This window comes from Cygnus olor, chromosome 2 (genome assembly GCF_009769625.2).
Source record: "Cygnus olor isolate bCygOlo1 chromosome 2, bCygOlo1.pri.v2, whole genome shotgun sequence".
Lineage (NCBI taxonomy): Eukaryota > Metazoa > Chordata > Aves > Anseriformes > Anatidae > Cygnus > Cygnus olor.
The window spans coordinates 63,827,122-63,843,651 of NC_049170.1; the positions used below are offsets into that span (position 1 = coordinate 63,827,122).

The 16,530-nt window shown below is 45.8% G+C and overlaps 1 protein-coding gene across 2 annotated transcripts in view; it reads left to right on the forward strand.

The window, feature by feature from the left end:
- EEPD1 (endonuclease/exonuclease/phosphatase family domain containing 1) overlaps nt 1-16,530 on the forward strand; it is a 107,332-nt gene that overhangs the window by 32,271 nt on the left and 58,531 nt on the right. Inside the window, exons 2-3 of one of the 2 annotated variants that reach the window (XM_040545664.1) lie at nt 5,541-5,666; nt 12,481-13,413. In XM_040545664.1, coding sequence (XP_040401598.1) covers nt 12,560-13,413 — 854 coding nt within the window. In that variant the 5' untranslated portion in view covers nt 5,541-5,666; nt 12,481-12,559. Of the gene's footprint in view, nt 1-5,540; nt 5,667-11,836; nt 12,003-12,480; nt 13,414-16,530 lie in introns of those variants that run through there. The other variant, XM_040545665.1, reaches the window with a different exon arrangement.

Consider the following 16,530-nt stretch of genomic DNA (forward strand, 5'->3'; position numbering starts at 1 on the left):
TTTTTTTTCCCCCCCAGCCTTTTCCTGACATTTTAAAGCGTTAAATGTTAATGCAATTAAATGCTAATTCAACTTCAGCCTCTAACAAATACAGCGTGCATTTTTCATATTCAGAAAGCCTCACAGAAGTGTGGGAGTTTACTTCCTTTCCTTCGGTTTCCTCAAGTTTTGGAACCTTTATGTCCAAAAGTGATGCCAGGAACCAGTACATATGTCCCCAGCCTGTGATGTGACCATGAAAATGCAGAAAAGCATAGCTATGGAAAAAACTGTAGGCATTTTAAACCTGAAAACCTGGCCAGAATGATGTATTGTATTGCGGGGCTATCTTATTAACACAATTAGTCATAATCCTATTATTTAATATAGATGTTACTAACTATAATAGCTACAAGCTAGGAAGAACTGACAGTTTCATCCAGTATGGAGCAGAATCTTAATATGACCAGTATTTGATGTTTCTTCTTCTGAGGGATGGCAGATCCTTTTTACTGTGGGAGATGGAGATCTATTTGTATTAAGTCTTCTGTACTGGGCTGTGCTTTCGAATGGAGAAAGGGTCTGCCTCCTGAAGGCAAGGCAATTGTCACTTTCTGTGTTGATGCAGTATGTCATCCAATGACTATGAACCCATCATGGTATCTGTATTTTGCCCTTAAAACAAATAAGCTAAGGTAAAATCTTCCTGTTGTCAATGATATTTCTTATGAAATAGTTGACTGAACTAAAATCCTACTATAATTGTTTGGATTCCTAAGCACACACATCCCTTCCCATAGTAATTGTAACAATAAGTACAAAGCAAAACAAAAACACACCCAAACAAACAAAAAACACCTCAAACTTTTTGCTAAGGAAACATTGTTTCAACTTTCTGTAATTAAAGCCTGCTCTTTGCATTAGGAAATCAAATTCCATTTACAAGACAAATAATTGAGTTCTCTTTACTTCCATTGTTCTGATGTGATCAAACTTCTCCCTGTTTGGCAAAATAAAAAAAGCCATTTGTTTTTTCTCTCTTAAAATTAACCCCATGTATCTTGCGGAGTGACAGCAGAATATAAACTCTGTGATTGTTGCTGTCAGAAGGATGAGGTTCTTTTCTCAGGAAAAACAAAACAAAACAAACTCTCCTTGACTGGGGAGTCTCTCTGCTGGACCATCTCCAATAAGCTGTGACAGAAGACTTTCAGATTTATTTGTACAATGTTAACAGACCGTTATCTCAATTTCTGAAGAACGAGAAAAAAACAAAAACAAAAAAACAACACTGATTATGTGAGAGCAAATGGATGAGGATTGTTTGTTTGCTTTTGTTTATTTGTTTTATCCATATCTTCTTTAACTATCAAAAATATCATTCAACTAGTATAGATGAAGCTAGTTCATCAGCTTAAATTGGGATGGTTATCCCCAAGGATCTGCCAAGAATGGAAATGAGAGTACCAGTTCCACACCACCCAACCCTCTATTCACCTCTTCTCCTTCCCATAGCGGTGCTGTCTACATCTCACCAAGCTCTACCACAGCTTCTGTCTACCAAGACAACAAGTCCCAGACCACTGTCTTCTACAAAACTCCCTTTATGTTAGAAGGGAGATCACACAGTGTAATACCCTAGTTACAGTAAAGGTGTAGTTCAATCACATGAGGTGGCTCATGACCATCTACGGTTGGGCTTTAAAGATCTCCACAGGTAGATTTCTGAGCTTCTCCGGACTCCTACCCCAAGGCTGCACCACTCTCATGGGGATATCTGTGTGTGTGGGGGGGTGAAGATTGCTCAGAATTTTCTGCTGAAATGGAATGCATTTAAAGAGGTTATTAATAACTCTTATTAATAATAATAAGTAGGCCACAGGAGTAGCACAGTGAGGAAGGACAGAACCACACCAGTGATCTGGCAGAGACTTATGAGCAGAGCGGAGAAGAGGAGATAAAACTGACCCAACTGCAAGGGGACTGGGGTGCTGAGAGAAGCCCTTGTGACATCTGATGCTTTCTCTCCCTCACCCGTTTCAGCCCGTTCTGTTGATTTGCTGCCACTGATAGCTCCAAGATATAAGGAGCTGTAAAGAGCACAGTCATAAAGAGTAGGAGTGTATACCAAGTGGAAGGCAAGTAGGTGGCGCAGAAGGTGGGAAGCAAAGAAAACTGCTGGGTAACTTGGTCCTGGATCTTAATTGCTTCTCAATGGGCCTGGTTAGGAGCCACTTGTGACACCATCATACACATAAGAGAGTTGTTAAGTGAAGACACGGGCAGCTTAGAAGACAGCACGGAGAGAGATGGATATCTTCTCTGTAGGCAGCCCTTGAGCTTTATCCAATGATATGTGAATATTAAATATCTGGCCCTACAAAGTGACACAGTAAAGTGAGGTGAACCCCTTTTCAGCTGGTTCTTCATCTGTTCCTTTTAACAGCTTATATTAGTCAAATATTAGAGATTTCCAAGACTTTTTTGGGAAAAAAAATCCTTAAAAGATGCCTTAGGGTTTTCTGAACAGTGAGTTTGGAACAATTGTTTGACAGTTGTCACAAATGTCTGACACTTTTAGCAAGAAGGTCTTTTCTAATAAAGTAAATTTTGTTCAGATATTCCCCTAAGTTTCTTTTAAAAGTTTAATTCAACATTTTAAATCAAGATTACAGTTGTCTTCTTATTAAATATTCCAGTTCTAGAAAGTGAAACTACTTGATACGATCTTGCTGAATATTTTAATTAAAAATGTGCTTTATAGGATGTAACAGGAACTTCCTAGAGAATGGCAGACACCCCTATTTTGGTCTTTATATAAGTTGCTGTTGTTGTTTTGTTGTTGTTTAGTTCTTTACTTTTGTTTGTTTGTTGTTCTTTCACTTGATTTAAGGTAGGATCAATTCTTGGCCTGATTTTTTGCTTCCATGCACAAAGCCTGGTCTCCTGGGAATCTCTAACTCTTCCTGAAGTCCAAAGGGAAGAATGCACCTGGCACTGCTGAGGTGCTTGCAGACACCTTGGGGAACTTGTCTGTGAGCGGCCACCTAGGTCTTAATATCCTTTAGTAGCTGGTGCAATGTTTCTACTGGGCAGTGCGCCCCAAATTACTCCTGTCAGGGCCTACTCTTGGGAAAACCAGATGAAATTCAAAGCTTAAGAAAGGGGAAACTACAGCGCCTTCACTGATCTGAGGGATCTTTTCTAACACTGTTTCTTTCATCATTTGTTCTTGTGATACAGAGTCATCATTGTGCCTTAAACAATCACCAGCTTAAATCCAAACTGAACTGGAAAATTTGTGTGACCTTATCTAAAAGTGGTGAGGACAAAAGCATACAGATGGGGCAAAATTCCTTCCCTATTTCTTTTCAATCTACCGCAAAGCCAGCAAGAACCATTGAGTGTTTGTCTTTGGCAGAATTAGCCCTTTGAAAGCCAGATGGTATCAGGATCAATTGATGTGAATGCCATTTACTGTTCCTGCCAACTGCTAGCGTACATGGCTGCCTATCTCAAACACACCCTGTGAAGGCCATGTGCTGATACCCTTCCTCAGGTTGGGCAATCCTCTGCTCTCCAGCTAGGCATACTGATGCTAGAGAAAGTTGGATTCAGTGAGGGCAGTGCAGATGGCAGATCTTCATACACAGCATGCAATAACAGGCCTGGGTCCAAAGACCTCCCAGAGCTGGGCCAGAAGCCATTAGAAATATGCAGACCTCTATTGACAGATAATCTCCAAAACAGTTAGAGACTATACTGGGTTGTCTTTTCACCTGGCTATCTAAAATCATACTGTCCTATGCTATTAGGAGTAATGCCGGCAAACAGTGATGTGCAATGGAAAAAGCTGAAGGAAAAAAAAAAATCAGTCACCCCATTCCTGTGCAGCACAAAGGCTGTACTGCACCTAACAGTAACTGTTTGCTTAGTTTGAGTAGCTCATATCTGACAGTTTGAGAGGTAAAACTCATCCAGCTACGGTGGACAGCTTGATGACTGCCTGGTAGTGCTGGATGTCATGCAGGCCAAGGGAATCGGTGTATCCAGAAGAGGCTCCTGAAGCCCCAGGCATGAAGGTCACTATGCACTCAGCCCTATATCAGCATGTAGAGTGAATTCACATCCAGTTTGGGATGGCAATATAGTATATAGGTATATATACTGAAGGAGCAGTGTTTGTCTTCCCAGATGTGTTTGGTTGCCAAAGCATCATGTGCCTGTACATGTACACAAGAAACACAGTCAGAGTCAGCAACTGGCACCCTTGGGACGGAGCCTTAGTCAGCATAAGCACAGTCATTCGCCCAACCATTCCTTTGAGCTTATTATCCTCACTGAGTGTCCCATCTTCTTTCTGTCATGCTGGTGACATGTCAGCATCCCCTGAGGTTACTTGGAAGGTGACAGGGTAGGGACACATGGCACCTTGCAGCATCAGGAGACACGAAAGTCTCCTGAATCATGGGAGGAGCACCCCGTGTCCCATAATTGCCTGCCACTGCTAGGTTAAAGGCAGACATGCTCCATGACTAATAGGGGAGGAATGTGGCTCACCTACCAGGTGGCAAGGGTGTGTGACATGGCTCTGTGCAGGGTGAAATCTGAATTAATCAACTGCCTGCTTTGGGACATTTGGGGGAAACATTTAAAGCTGATTTCTTATTATTAGAGAGATTCTCTTTAAAGCAGGAGGTTCTGGGAGCTGTTCTGAACCACAGCAAAGTCTGAAAATCCATCAAAGGAAAAACCTACATCCTACAATGTTCAGAACAATGTTTGTGTAGAAAGTACATCTATCTAATGTCTGCTGTGTTGTTTTTATGTTGTCATGCGAAAAAATATACCAGGTGAAAAGGAATGAATATGCTGCAGAGCATGGGGAGCTCATGTTGCTGACATAACACAAAAGCTTGCGTAAAATGGCAACAGCTATTTTTTTTCTCATGACTCTTCAAACTTTGGAAAAGCCTGTCTCAAACAGGTAATACTTGGCTAGAAAAAGGATTGGAGCTCTGGGTGTGACCTCACTGATAGTCATGCACTGCAAAAAGAACACTGTAACACCCTATGTAATTTAAGCCCATATTTAGTCAGCAAACTCCTCACCTCAGGCTATGTTCATCAAGTTTTACTCGTGTTCAACAGTACTTCACAGTCCCTGTGATTTCAATTAGGCTGTTTACCACAGTATATATTACTCGGCATCAGCAATGACCAGCAACTAGGCTTAAAATAGTAAAATCTTCAGGGCTGTGGGATTTGTTTTGGAGGAGCCATTTGTTTTTTGTGAGTTGTACAATATCTGGCAGTTAGTAATTCATCAATTCTTTGGTATGATGGCTCTAAGCATCATGTTTTTGACTGTAATTGTGTCATCACATAGCTATCTTCCTAATCATGTCATCAGGATTAATGAGATCAGCTAGAAACAGCCTTTGTTCTCTACCCAGTAGGATACACTGATGATTCCTGTTTATACTGTGAGCCTTTCCTGACCCATCTGTGACTCAGTTATTCCTCAGTTTGCATGGATGCTGTGGTTTTTTCTTCCCTAGGTCTCTGCCAAAGCTCATCTTATCAGTTATGGAACATCCCTCTGATCTGTGAAGACTACTTGGAAACTTGACCCCACCTGCCAAAGTCCTTGCAGGCCCTCCAGCTCGGTGCCATCTACAAACTTTGTAAGTATACTTTCATCCCCTATCATCAATCTGCTGCTTCTCTCCAGTCCCTCAAGCCAGTTGCCCTGACAAAGAAAAAAGTGAGCTTGGTAAAGCCATGCTGATTTTATTTTTTTGATCACCTAACGTACTTACAATGATTATTTGTGCCAGGATCTTTCCAGGGGTCAAAGTTAGGTTTAATAGGGCCTTCATTTTCTGTTTTAAATAGATCAGTGCTGTTCAGCTCCAGGTGCTTAAGGACTTGCCTGTCCTTCAGTGGTTCAGTACTGCTCAAACTAGCTCCACAGGTGCTCTGCTGTCAATTCCACCAGCTGATGATGATCTGAGTACACCTGCCTCATCTAAGTAGCCATCCTATACGGCCTTATTCTAGAGGAAGACCTCTTTATGGTTTTGCTTTCCTACCTCCTCTATGTTTTCGTTTGAACAAGCCTGACTTTCAGATGGACAACTATGCCAGTTAATTCTACCAAGAGCACAGGGCCACCTGCTCAGCTAAATCAGCAGGCATTATTTTGAATCATTCTGGGCATCCTTCCTCTGCCTTTGTCCTATGGGAATTAGATTAAACCTTCCCAGAAGATGTAATGATTATGCAGCTAGGTGTCACTTGTCTGGGAGGTTCCCCAGAGAAGTTCAAAGTCTACTGGGAGTGGCTGAGGTCATGAAACCATTTTAATTGTTGGTGCAGAACTTGAAATGTGAGAGACTTTCTTAAGAGAGATTTTCTCAAGAGAGTAGTGCAGAGAACAAAAAAGATTTTAATGTAAGCAAGATGCTATGTTTATGTGAAAAGTCCTAAACAAAATATTTCATATTAATTTCATAAATGAATGAACTGATCCTGAACAGAGCTATGGATTTATACTGGAGCTCTATTCTCTATAGATCTCATCTGAGACTCGGGCTGAAGGAAAAAATGATTTTAGTTTGTGTTTTTTGTTTTTTGTTTTTGTTTTTGTTTTTTTTTTCTTAACAAACAGAAATTTACACATGAAGAGACAGAGACAGGAAACAAATGAGTCTTAGCACAAGCAAACAACACGCAGACCTTACTGCTCCTAACATATAAGGAAAATTACGGGTCCAAGTTTTGTTTCTGTGAATAATTTCAGGATCTAAAGAACAACTAGTCATGTGAAAGAGAAGTAGAGACTGAGTGGTTTTTATACCAAAAAACAAACAAACAAACAACAACAACAAACCATACAAAAAGAAATAACCCAAATAGCAGAAGTTACATGTAATATAAAAGGCTGAGCAGACTTGTATTGGCTAATTTAATAGCTGCAGAACTGCTTTCTGCTAAAAAGCTGCTTGTATGAAATAACTAACTAGTGTTCATGAATCTCTTTGAAAAGTCAAAAGTAAGCATGAAATGTATTTTGTTAACCATTTTTTATTTTTTTTAACAAGAAAACTGATGATGATGTTTTAATTCTTCATTTAGTAGAAGGTAATAAAGTACCTACAAGTAAGGTATAAATGATACAATGCAAAATAATAATTTCTTCAGTGAAATAACAAAATGGTTAGGAGGTAGGCTTCAATATTTATCTTTATTTCTGGTATTAAACATGCTTAGCTCTTGAGATGTCTAAAATCTTGTTGCCCACATTTTTTTTTTCATGAAAATCCGCTGGACACTTGCTTCTGGGTGGAACCACTGAAGTCTTGCCCAGGGTGACTACTGAGACACCTTGATCACAAGTCACAAATCCTGTCTCTGTCCCCTTCCAGAATCACAAAATGGTGATTTATGGGAATTTTTACAAGAGATCTGCCATACTGGGCCTCAGAGAAAACATTAGCTGTGACACGGGTCCACTGTAAGCCATGTCTCTAGTCTGGGAAGTTCAGGAGGTGCCACCACTACTGGAGGCCTGCTTCTGTAGACATGGCCTTGGTGTCTGCCTGGGGTGAAGGAAGGCCTGTATTTTCAAATTCCTTTCTGGCTCTGTGACCCCAGGGATACCTGAGTAATTAGCAGTGCCACCTCAGATGTGGGGGATGAAAATGAAATTCCCCCGCTGTCTAAGGAAAATGAAAATCGTATCCCAAGCCCTGTAGGAGAACGTCCTCTCTGATTTGGCTTGCTCTCACTTCCCTCCAGGGTGAGCTGTTCCACCGTGCACTAATGAAAGAGCATAGTGCGCCAGTGGTTAGGACCTCCTGTGGGAGGGAGAGATGGGGGTTTCAGACCCAACAGCAACCAAACGGAAGGCCTAACTGAGGCATGAAGATGAGTCACTTCTGCTCGCCCTTCTGAGGTAGCATTTCTCTGTAGGATGTGACACCCGTAACTTGGCAACCCAGCGCCCATGACATCACTTAATCTTTTTGCAACCAGTTTGGCAGCCATATAAAATGTCTTACAGGAAAAAGAGCTCACACCACAGACATTGGATTGCTAAGAAAATAACATTCATGTGATTGTGTTCCCTGATAGTCTGCGTGTCACTCCCTCACCAAGGATTTTATTAGCATGTGGGCTAATTTCAGGCAAATTTGACAGAGAGGCTAAATATCTCAAAAATGCCAAGTTCCTACAAATGCCACAAAATGAATGGCCAAATAGTACAGAGACATCCGAATCAATGACACTGCTGAGAGACTGATGTATATTCAATGTTATTACTATACCTCAGAAAATCAACGGAGGAAAGAGCCATCAGAAATCAGACTTCACAAGTTCCACTGCTCATGAAATTGCTAACTCGTACTTGTTATCGCTTGTCTTAATAAAAAATCTGTCTGTTTTCTGCCTCGGGCCTCCGTTACAAGTGTTACTGAAGATGCACTCTCAGAAGAAAACAATTATTTTAATAAGTCCTTTTAATAAAAATACAAATATTGCAATTATTCAGTTTCCTGTTCAAGTCCTTGCCCGTTAAGAGCCCACTGCAGAAGGTCTAAGAACATGCTCTCTGGGTGACTTCCTGAGAGCACGTTACAGTTCCTCCTCCCCTGCAGGCAAAAGGACTCTTTTCATGGGTTTGGATGGAGCCCAGGCCCTGTGATCTCCACCCACTGAGTGGGGCTGTGGCATTTTAAAGAATTCCAGTAGAGGAGTCTGCAGCAGGAACGATCCCATTGCAAGTGCTCTTCCTCCTGGGCACCTTTTCTTTGCACGAGAAGGAAACCTGTTAAAAAGGGTGACACATGCAAGCAACTTATACTTGGAACAGCCCGGTAACAGCCATCCTCATGTTATTCTCCTTTGAGGTCTGTGATGCATGACCGCTCCGCTGTGCCAAGCCCCTGACTCCCAAAGGCTGTGTGAGCAAGAGCTGGAAAAGACATTGCTATCACATGGCGGGCTGGTAGGAGTCGCAGCTGCGGCCTGAAGACTGAAGTCAAACTTTGTGGTATTCTCTTGAGCAACACCTCCTGGCTCCTTCTGTCCTTCATGAAACAGCTTATTGGTTCAGAGTCTCTGCAACATAGATGATGCATCTTGGAAAATATGAAGATAGATTTTAAGGCCATCTTAAAATCTTGAGAAGTTAAGCCTCAAAAATGTAGTGCCCTCCAGGCTGACTCTTTGCATGACTTCAGTCAAAAGACATTGCTCAGCAGCACCTGCATCAGCAATATCTTCATCCACTCCATCATTCTGGGTTTAGGCAATTCCATATCCTTCTTAAACATTTAATTTGAAGGTGTTGGAGAAATTCCTTCTCATCGATAAGTTTAGTTCGTTTTCTTCTTTCCTCTTTGAACAACTCCTACTGGGGAATAACTCCAGAGCCAGCAAGCAGATGACACTGCCCTACCCCTGGGTTTCCCACGTGGCTGGCTGCCTGTCCCTACGCCACTCCGCTGCCCAGGAACCTTCCACCCCTGGGCTAGCTGCTTGGGGGGACAGGGTGTGAGCAGTTCTGCCTCAGAAGCAGCTAGGAGGGCTCTAGGCAGTGGCAGAGTGAGCCCAAGCTCAACAAATGGCTGTTGGGCAGTTATAAAATAGTTACTTCCTCACTGCCCACTTTGCTGTGCTTTATACTGATATACGAAAGTGCTACGTGGGATGGGCGATGGCTGCTAGTGAGGGCCTTCTGAGGGGGTCCTTCCCTGTCCTCTCACTGTGGAAGCCCACCTGGCCCTTCAAGGTGCTCCTCAGCTTCACATCCTCACCATGGCAAAACTTCATTTTGCCTGCGCTGAGAAGTTTTTAAGCCAGCCTTGGTGGGCAGCCAGCTGCTTGGTCGGCAATAAGCTGCAGATCCTGAGGAATAAGCCACCCACAGCATCTTGGAGCCCTATAACCTGTTTGGGCTGACAGAGGTCCAGGAAACCCAGATTTGTGGCCTCTTGCCACATGAGGTGGTGAGCAGCCCAGGGTAGGGTCCCTGCCAGCCACTGTGTACCTGCAGACTGTGATCAATCATTGAGCTTGTGATTGGGTTGAAGATAAACCATAATATCTACTCTTGTTTCACAAGAGCTATTTTCTGTTGCCTGCATGGGCTGTCAGTAATTTTTGCCATTGTTTTTTCAATCATTTACTGGCTACACCTTGTTGTTAGCTCTCTCATGGTAATGGATTGCCTAACACTGATATCAAGACAGTAAATTCTTTTTTTTTTTTTAAAAAACCTTTTAAAATAGAGACCAAAGCTGTACATTTTCACATCTTTTGGCACTTTTCTGAGAATACCACGATGTGTCATAAGTTGACTCAGAGCTCAGTAAACTCCCTGCAACTCTCCTTTTCATAGTCTTGCCAAAAAGAATCAGGGTAAAGGGCTAATGGAGTGATATCCTCCCTACTCACTGTTGCATCCCCGTCAGTATAGGTTAGGTGATGGGACACCCACTGCATAACCCTGAGCTCTGCATCCTCATCCACACTGCAGCTGTGTCCAGCCTTGCATATTATCTTCATGCTGCAGACTCAAAAAGTGTTGAGTAGTTGCTGACAATAGAAAATGCTGGACAGGAGTGACGCCTGTCATCTTCTTTCTGGAGATGCTCCTGCCTTCTGTCTGAAATGCAGAAAAGCTGGCGCTGCCTGCAGTCATAGGGGCACACCTCAAATGGATTTTGGTGCTTTTCAGCTTCAAAACTTATTTAATGAGCCTGAATCAATTCTAAGCAACCTATGGTAGAAAGCAGAAGAGTATGTTCTCCATTGAGATAACAGCTTCTGGAGCTATTACAGTAATAATATTGCCTCGCAAAGAATACTCAGATGAGTGGTTAATTGTTTCCAGCTCTGTGCTAGTATCATCCCAGCAGAATTAGGCCCAGCATGACTTCTGCTGCATTGGCCACTGTTACCGCAGTGCACAGAGCACTTTCCAGTAGACATGGAAGCATTTAATCACCTAAGCGAGCACTTTCACCGCTCCAGCAGTCAGCAAAGAGCCAGTGCCCTAATGCAGCAAGTACCCATTCCAGTAATGATAATTTGCTAACTCTATTGCTTGGGCAGAGAGAAGAGAAACGTGCGATCTGCAGCAGAATATCTAGTGCAAATGTCACAGCAGCAGTGCCCATGTGCAAGCTAAAAGCCTAGTGCAGCCTGCACTCCCTAATTCTCATCACATTCCCCTTCCCTTTAATCAAGAAGCTACACAAATTCAGCTTTTTATTTCAGGTGAACCCAAATAATTTCCATTAACTTACCATGGAAAATGCATATATATGCCACTATTGCAAGCTGATTTTTTTTTTTTTGTGAGAGGGCCAGTCCAGATCCTTGATGTTGAAAATGCTCACGCACCATGTTCTGGCTGGATAAATGAAACGTATGTGAACTGTCAGCACTGGGGTGTGTAGCTGACATCTGCAAGCATATGTTGCTCCTTCTTTCAACTTTCCTCCCCCTTCCTTGCAATTACACCCACTGATTATATTTAGGATTCATTGACATTGCAGTCACTTCTGTGTGGGCATAGTCGAGCTGGTTTGGAGTGAGCTCATTTGGCTCCAGATAGTACTGCAGCCAGCCCAGCATGGGACTCAGTGCAACAGAAGCCAGGTAAACACCTCAGTGGCTTTACCTACACGACACCGACTGCAGTGGGCTGCTGCAGCTTTTGGGACACAAATGAGGTTCTTTAAAACCAGCTGAGGCGCACAGGCGATAAGCAGCAAGGATTTCAGGGCAGGACAGTGGTGCTCTGTGCCAGGGGAAGGCTAGGTGCACGGCAGACCAGGGCTGAGGCAGATATGCTAACTTATTGAGGAGCAGTCTGCGGGGCGTTTCAGCCTGGGGATCACTGTCCCGATGGCTCGAGCTGTGCCCCCAGTCTGAACCACCACCACTAAGACGCGCAGACTTCACCCAAGTGCGTGAAAGCGCAGTGAAGCAAACCAAAACCTGTGGAGGTAACTAACTAACTCCTGCCCCTCCAGCTGCGGAGGGGAGAGCCCCAGGAGCTCCGGGACTGGGCCTGAGACCTCATGGGGTGCCCCTGGAGGTGGCGAGGTGCACGGACCGGCCTCGGGGACGTCCCACGGTGACCAGGCCCGCGCAGGATCCGCCTGTCCCAGCTCCTCCGCCCGGGAAGGCGGTGATGGAGGTGGTGACGGTGCCAGGCCCCGCCTCGGCCGGCCGAGGGGCGGGCGCTGTCGCCGAGCTCCTAGTACCGCCGGCGGGGCCGGGGAGCGGCAGGAGCCGCCGGGGGCCGCGGAGGAGCCGCGGGGCTGGGGCGGGCACGGAGGCGGGGGCAGCTCGGCCGCCTCTCCCCGCTGTCCGGTGGACAGAGAGCGGGCGGCTGGTGGACCCCGAGGAGGAGGAGGAAGGGTGTGGGAGCCCTCCGTGTTTGCTGACCAACTGTTTTGGGGTCTGTCCCCCACCATCCAGGCACCCGTGGGGTCCATGAGGACCGGGCTCGCAGCCCCCCTCGGCTTCGGCAGCTCGGCGGTGTGGTGGTGGCGGTGAGATGGGGGGCAACCTGGGCTGCCACCGCTCCATCCCCCGTGACCCTGGCGACCTGTGCCACAGCCGCAAGTTCAGCGCGGCGTGCAACTTCAGCAACATCCTCGTCAACCAGGAGAGGCTCAACATCAACACGGCCACAGAGGAGGAGCTGATGACCCTGCCGGGGGTCACCCGGGTGGTGGCCCAGAACATCGTGGAGTACCGGGAGTACATCGGCGGCTTCAAGAAGGTGGAGGACTTGGCGCTGGTCAGCGGGGTCGGGGCGGCCAAGCTGGAGCAGGTGAAGTTTGAGATCTGCGTGAGCAGCAAGGGCAGCTCGGCGCAGCACTCACCCAGCTCTCTGCGGAAGGACCCAGCCTCGGAGCACCACCTGTCCGCCACCAAGATCAATATCAACACCGCCACGCCGGCGCAGCTCATGAGCATCCGTGGCATCACGGAGAAGATTGCCAACAGCATCGTGGACTACCGGAAGGAACACGGGCCCTTCAAAAGTATTGAGGACCTGGTGAGGATGAACTGTATCAATTCCTCTTTCCTAGACAAAATCAGGCATCAGATTTTTGCAGAGAGGTCCCGGCCCCCTTCGACAAACACCAACGGTGGCCTCAACTTCACGGCCAAGCCTCATCCCAGCCCCACTTCTTTGAGCCTCCAGAGTGAGGATTTGGATTTTCCCCCTGGGGGCCCAACTCAGATCATCTCCACTCGCCCATCGGTGGAGATGTTCGGGGGGCTGAGGGATGGCAGACCCGTGTTGAGGGTGGCCACCTGGAACCTGCAGAGCTGCTCCGTTGAGAAGGCCAACAACCCGGGCGTGCGGGAGGTTGTGTGCATGACGCTGCTGGAGAACAGGTAAGAGGCAGTGCTTATCCAGTAGTCCCAGCTTCCCGTGGGATCGTAGGTCAATGCCTTTGGGTTTTTAAGCAGTGCAATGTCCCATTGTGATCCTAGTACCTTGCATGCCTCGTTTCTTCCTGGGATTATTAAATGTTTCCTGCTTCTTGTGGTGGATTTCTGATTGAGTCCTAATGCTGGGGCTGTAGTCACTGTCCCATGGTAGAGCCACCATAGTCCTTGGAAGGTGATAGACCACCTGAGGATGTGCATGGGTATTTATGCTCATCAGTATGGGAAAGACTGAGCTGTTATGGTTGGTCACAGTGGGCCTGTTAAGACTTGTTACTGTGGTTGAGGATGGGTTCTTCATCAAGGCGCGAGCCTTTTGAACAAGTTACAGGCTTGTCTTCCCTACCGGAAGCCAGGAGGGAATACCAGGAGAAGGGCTGCTCTGTGTATACCCCGTTTCTCACAGTGTTTTCCTGAGCATCTTAGTGCCACTTTGGGAGGCTGGATACAGAGCTGCTTTTGCCTTTCTCAGAGCCTTGCAGCAGTTATGTTCTCATTGCCAAGCTGAGACCTTCCAGCGTTTCTTCTCTAGAAAGTTTTGTTTGGGTGGTGACCTCCTTAACCTCAGTGTTGGGGCTGTAGTCTGCCCTCCCTTGGACCCATTCTTCATTAGGGGGAGGAAATCAAAAGACTTTAGAGCACACTCAGGATGTTTTGGGCAGTGTAATGAGCGTGGAATGCCACAGCTTGTCTCATGAGGATGACGCAGGTCATTAATGAGCAGTCATCAGGTGTTTGCTAATCTGGGGGCACTGCTCATCCACAAGGTGTGGGGCAATTGCCTGGGCTGCCCCCGTGCCAGGCTGGTGCAACCCACTGCATCTTCCCTCTGCCCTGGCAGCAGGGCATCTGCTGGGGAGAGCTGTGCTGCTGACACTTGCTCCGGGCAGCCAGCCATCCCCGATTTCACTGGGTTTATGGGCAAGGAGCAAGATCTGTTTGTGGTGTGGTCAGTGGCTGGGCTGACCTTTGCTACCAAAAGGGGATAGTGCTTCTCCTGTTCATGGTTGAGAAGCCAAAAGCAATTTTTGTAAAGTAGGTACATAGCAGAGCTGGGGGTATCTCTCTGCCAAAATACTTCATTGCTATACTCTCTGCTTTCTACAGAATTGTAAGAATGCAATGAGGGTTTTGCAGTAACTTTTGCCCTCTCCTTTCCATGTGTTAAATCTGTCCCAGTGTGTCTGGTGTTTAGTTTATGGCACTGGGAAACTTTGCTCTCTGTCTTCTGTTCAAACTCCTAGCTGGAAATTAGTACAGACTGGTGACTCTCAGACTACTAAAGAAGGGATATGGTGGGGAAAGGAAATGCTGACAAACTGTTATCCTTGGGAGTGCCGAGAGCCCCGTCGTTCTCTGGTACTGTCCTGTCGTGCTGCGTAACAGCGGTTGTCAGTGTGGTGGCAGAGGTCAGGCATGCTAGAAGGACAGCAACAGTGTTATGGCATCCTGTGTCGTGGTACAGTGTTCCCGGGCAGGGACACCTCTGCGCTGTTTTCCTCCTGCACTGCTGCATGCTGTTTGGGTGCCTGATGCTCCAACGCAGGAAGCATCTATCACCCTCCAGCCACGACTGCTCGATAGACAAAATGGAGATGATAGCCCAGCCAAGATTATTAGATCCCAGTTCTGAAAGAGAAGTGGCTTTGGGGATTTCTGTTTCTTTGTTCATCTTAGGGCCTTGTCTGGTAAAGTGTTAACTGCCTGCCACTTCTGCATCTTCAGCATTGGTGGGGCACCCAAAACAATCCGCCTGTTAAAAAGGATAAGCAAAGAAAGTGACATAAAATAAGCCTGCATGTGCATGCAGAGCATGATCATAACTGTTTGTTTTGCATCTGTTTTTTTTAGCCTGCATGGTACTTTTTATCCAACTTAACCCAGCAGGTATGCGGGTATACTGGAGGGTGTGAATGGTCTCTCTGAAACTTTGAAATTTTAAAGGAGCCTGCTACAAGGAGTTTTTTCATGCTGTTCCATTTAATTGCACAAATACCATCAATAACACGGGGAGAGCATGAGGCAATTGTTCTCTGTACTTGACCACACTTGTGATAAGTTGGAAAGAAATGAGTGAGTGATGTGCATCCACAGACAGGCCTGTGAAAGCTTCCTGGGAAAGTAAATGTGGAAACAGAGAAGTCGACGCAATGCAGGAATAAAAGTATATGTTGGGAAAAGTCTTACTCAGGACCTCAGGGAGCAGCAGGAAGGAATTTCCTCTTGCTTGTGCTGTGTAGCTGCAGTCCATGCGGCTTTGTAGCTGTAAAAAAAGCTTTGCAGAGCTCAGAAGCTGCCTGTGTGTGTGAAGTCCATGGTCTGCCTCCCTGCCCCAGCTTCCTGGACCCTGGAAACTGATAAAAATGACTTGCAGACTAATCTTTGCCCAGGTGAATCAACTTCTGTTGATAATCAGCAGGAGAAACTAATCTTTTGCTTCTTCAGTCAAAAAAACATCGTTGCACAGGGCTTACCAGTGCTTCAGCCTACCAAAATAAGTGCGGTGTGGAAGGTGTGTGCTTAAGGAGCTCAGCGGATGGCCCATGCTTGGTCCTAGCTGGAAACTTGAGCAGCAAAGCTTTTTTCGGTGGATCTGAAGGCTATTTAGCCTGACAGCTTAGCTTGTGGGAGCATCTGCCTGGCAGCCTTGCTAATGCACTTTGTGCACCGCCATCTGCATGTAAATAAGTGTGCTGCTGCGTGCTCGTACCGTGCGGTCCTGTGTGGTCTCAGGGACTGGAGGGTTGCTTTGTGGCAGAATGTGTGACAGCCTGCCTCCCATAGCTTTCTAAATCCAGGATAAATGTAGAGCATGTCAAGAAGACTGTTTTAAAAACATAAAGGAGCAGCAAAGAATCTTAATCTGGGCTGGAGATCTCTGTCTGGGGACTTTCACACCAGTTGAAAAGCTGGTTTTAGTGCTTCTTTCTTATTTGTGGCTTTTTTTTCCCTCCTGTCTGGTTCACCTCAAATAGCTTTGAGACCCCTTAGGCTTGTTCTTTCAGGCATTAGCAAGGGGTGAAATTGCTGCTCATTTCCAGGTGAGGCCAGAAGATGAGGCTT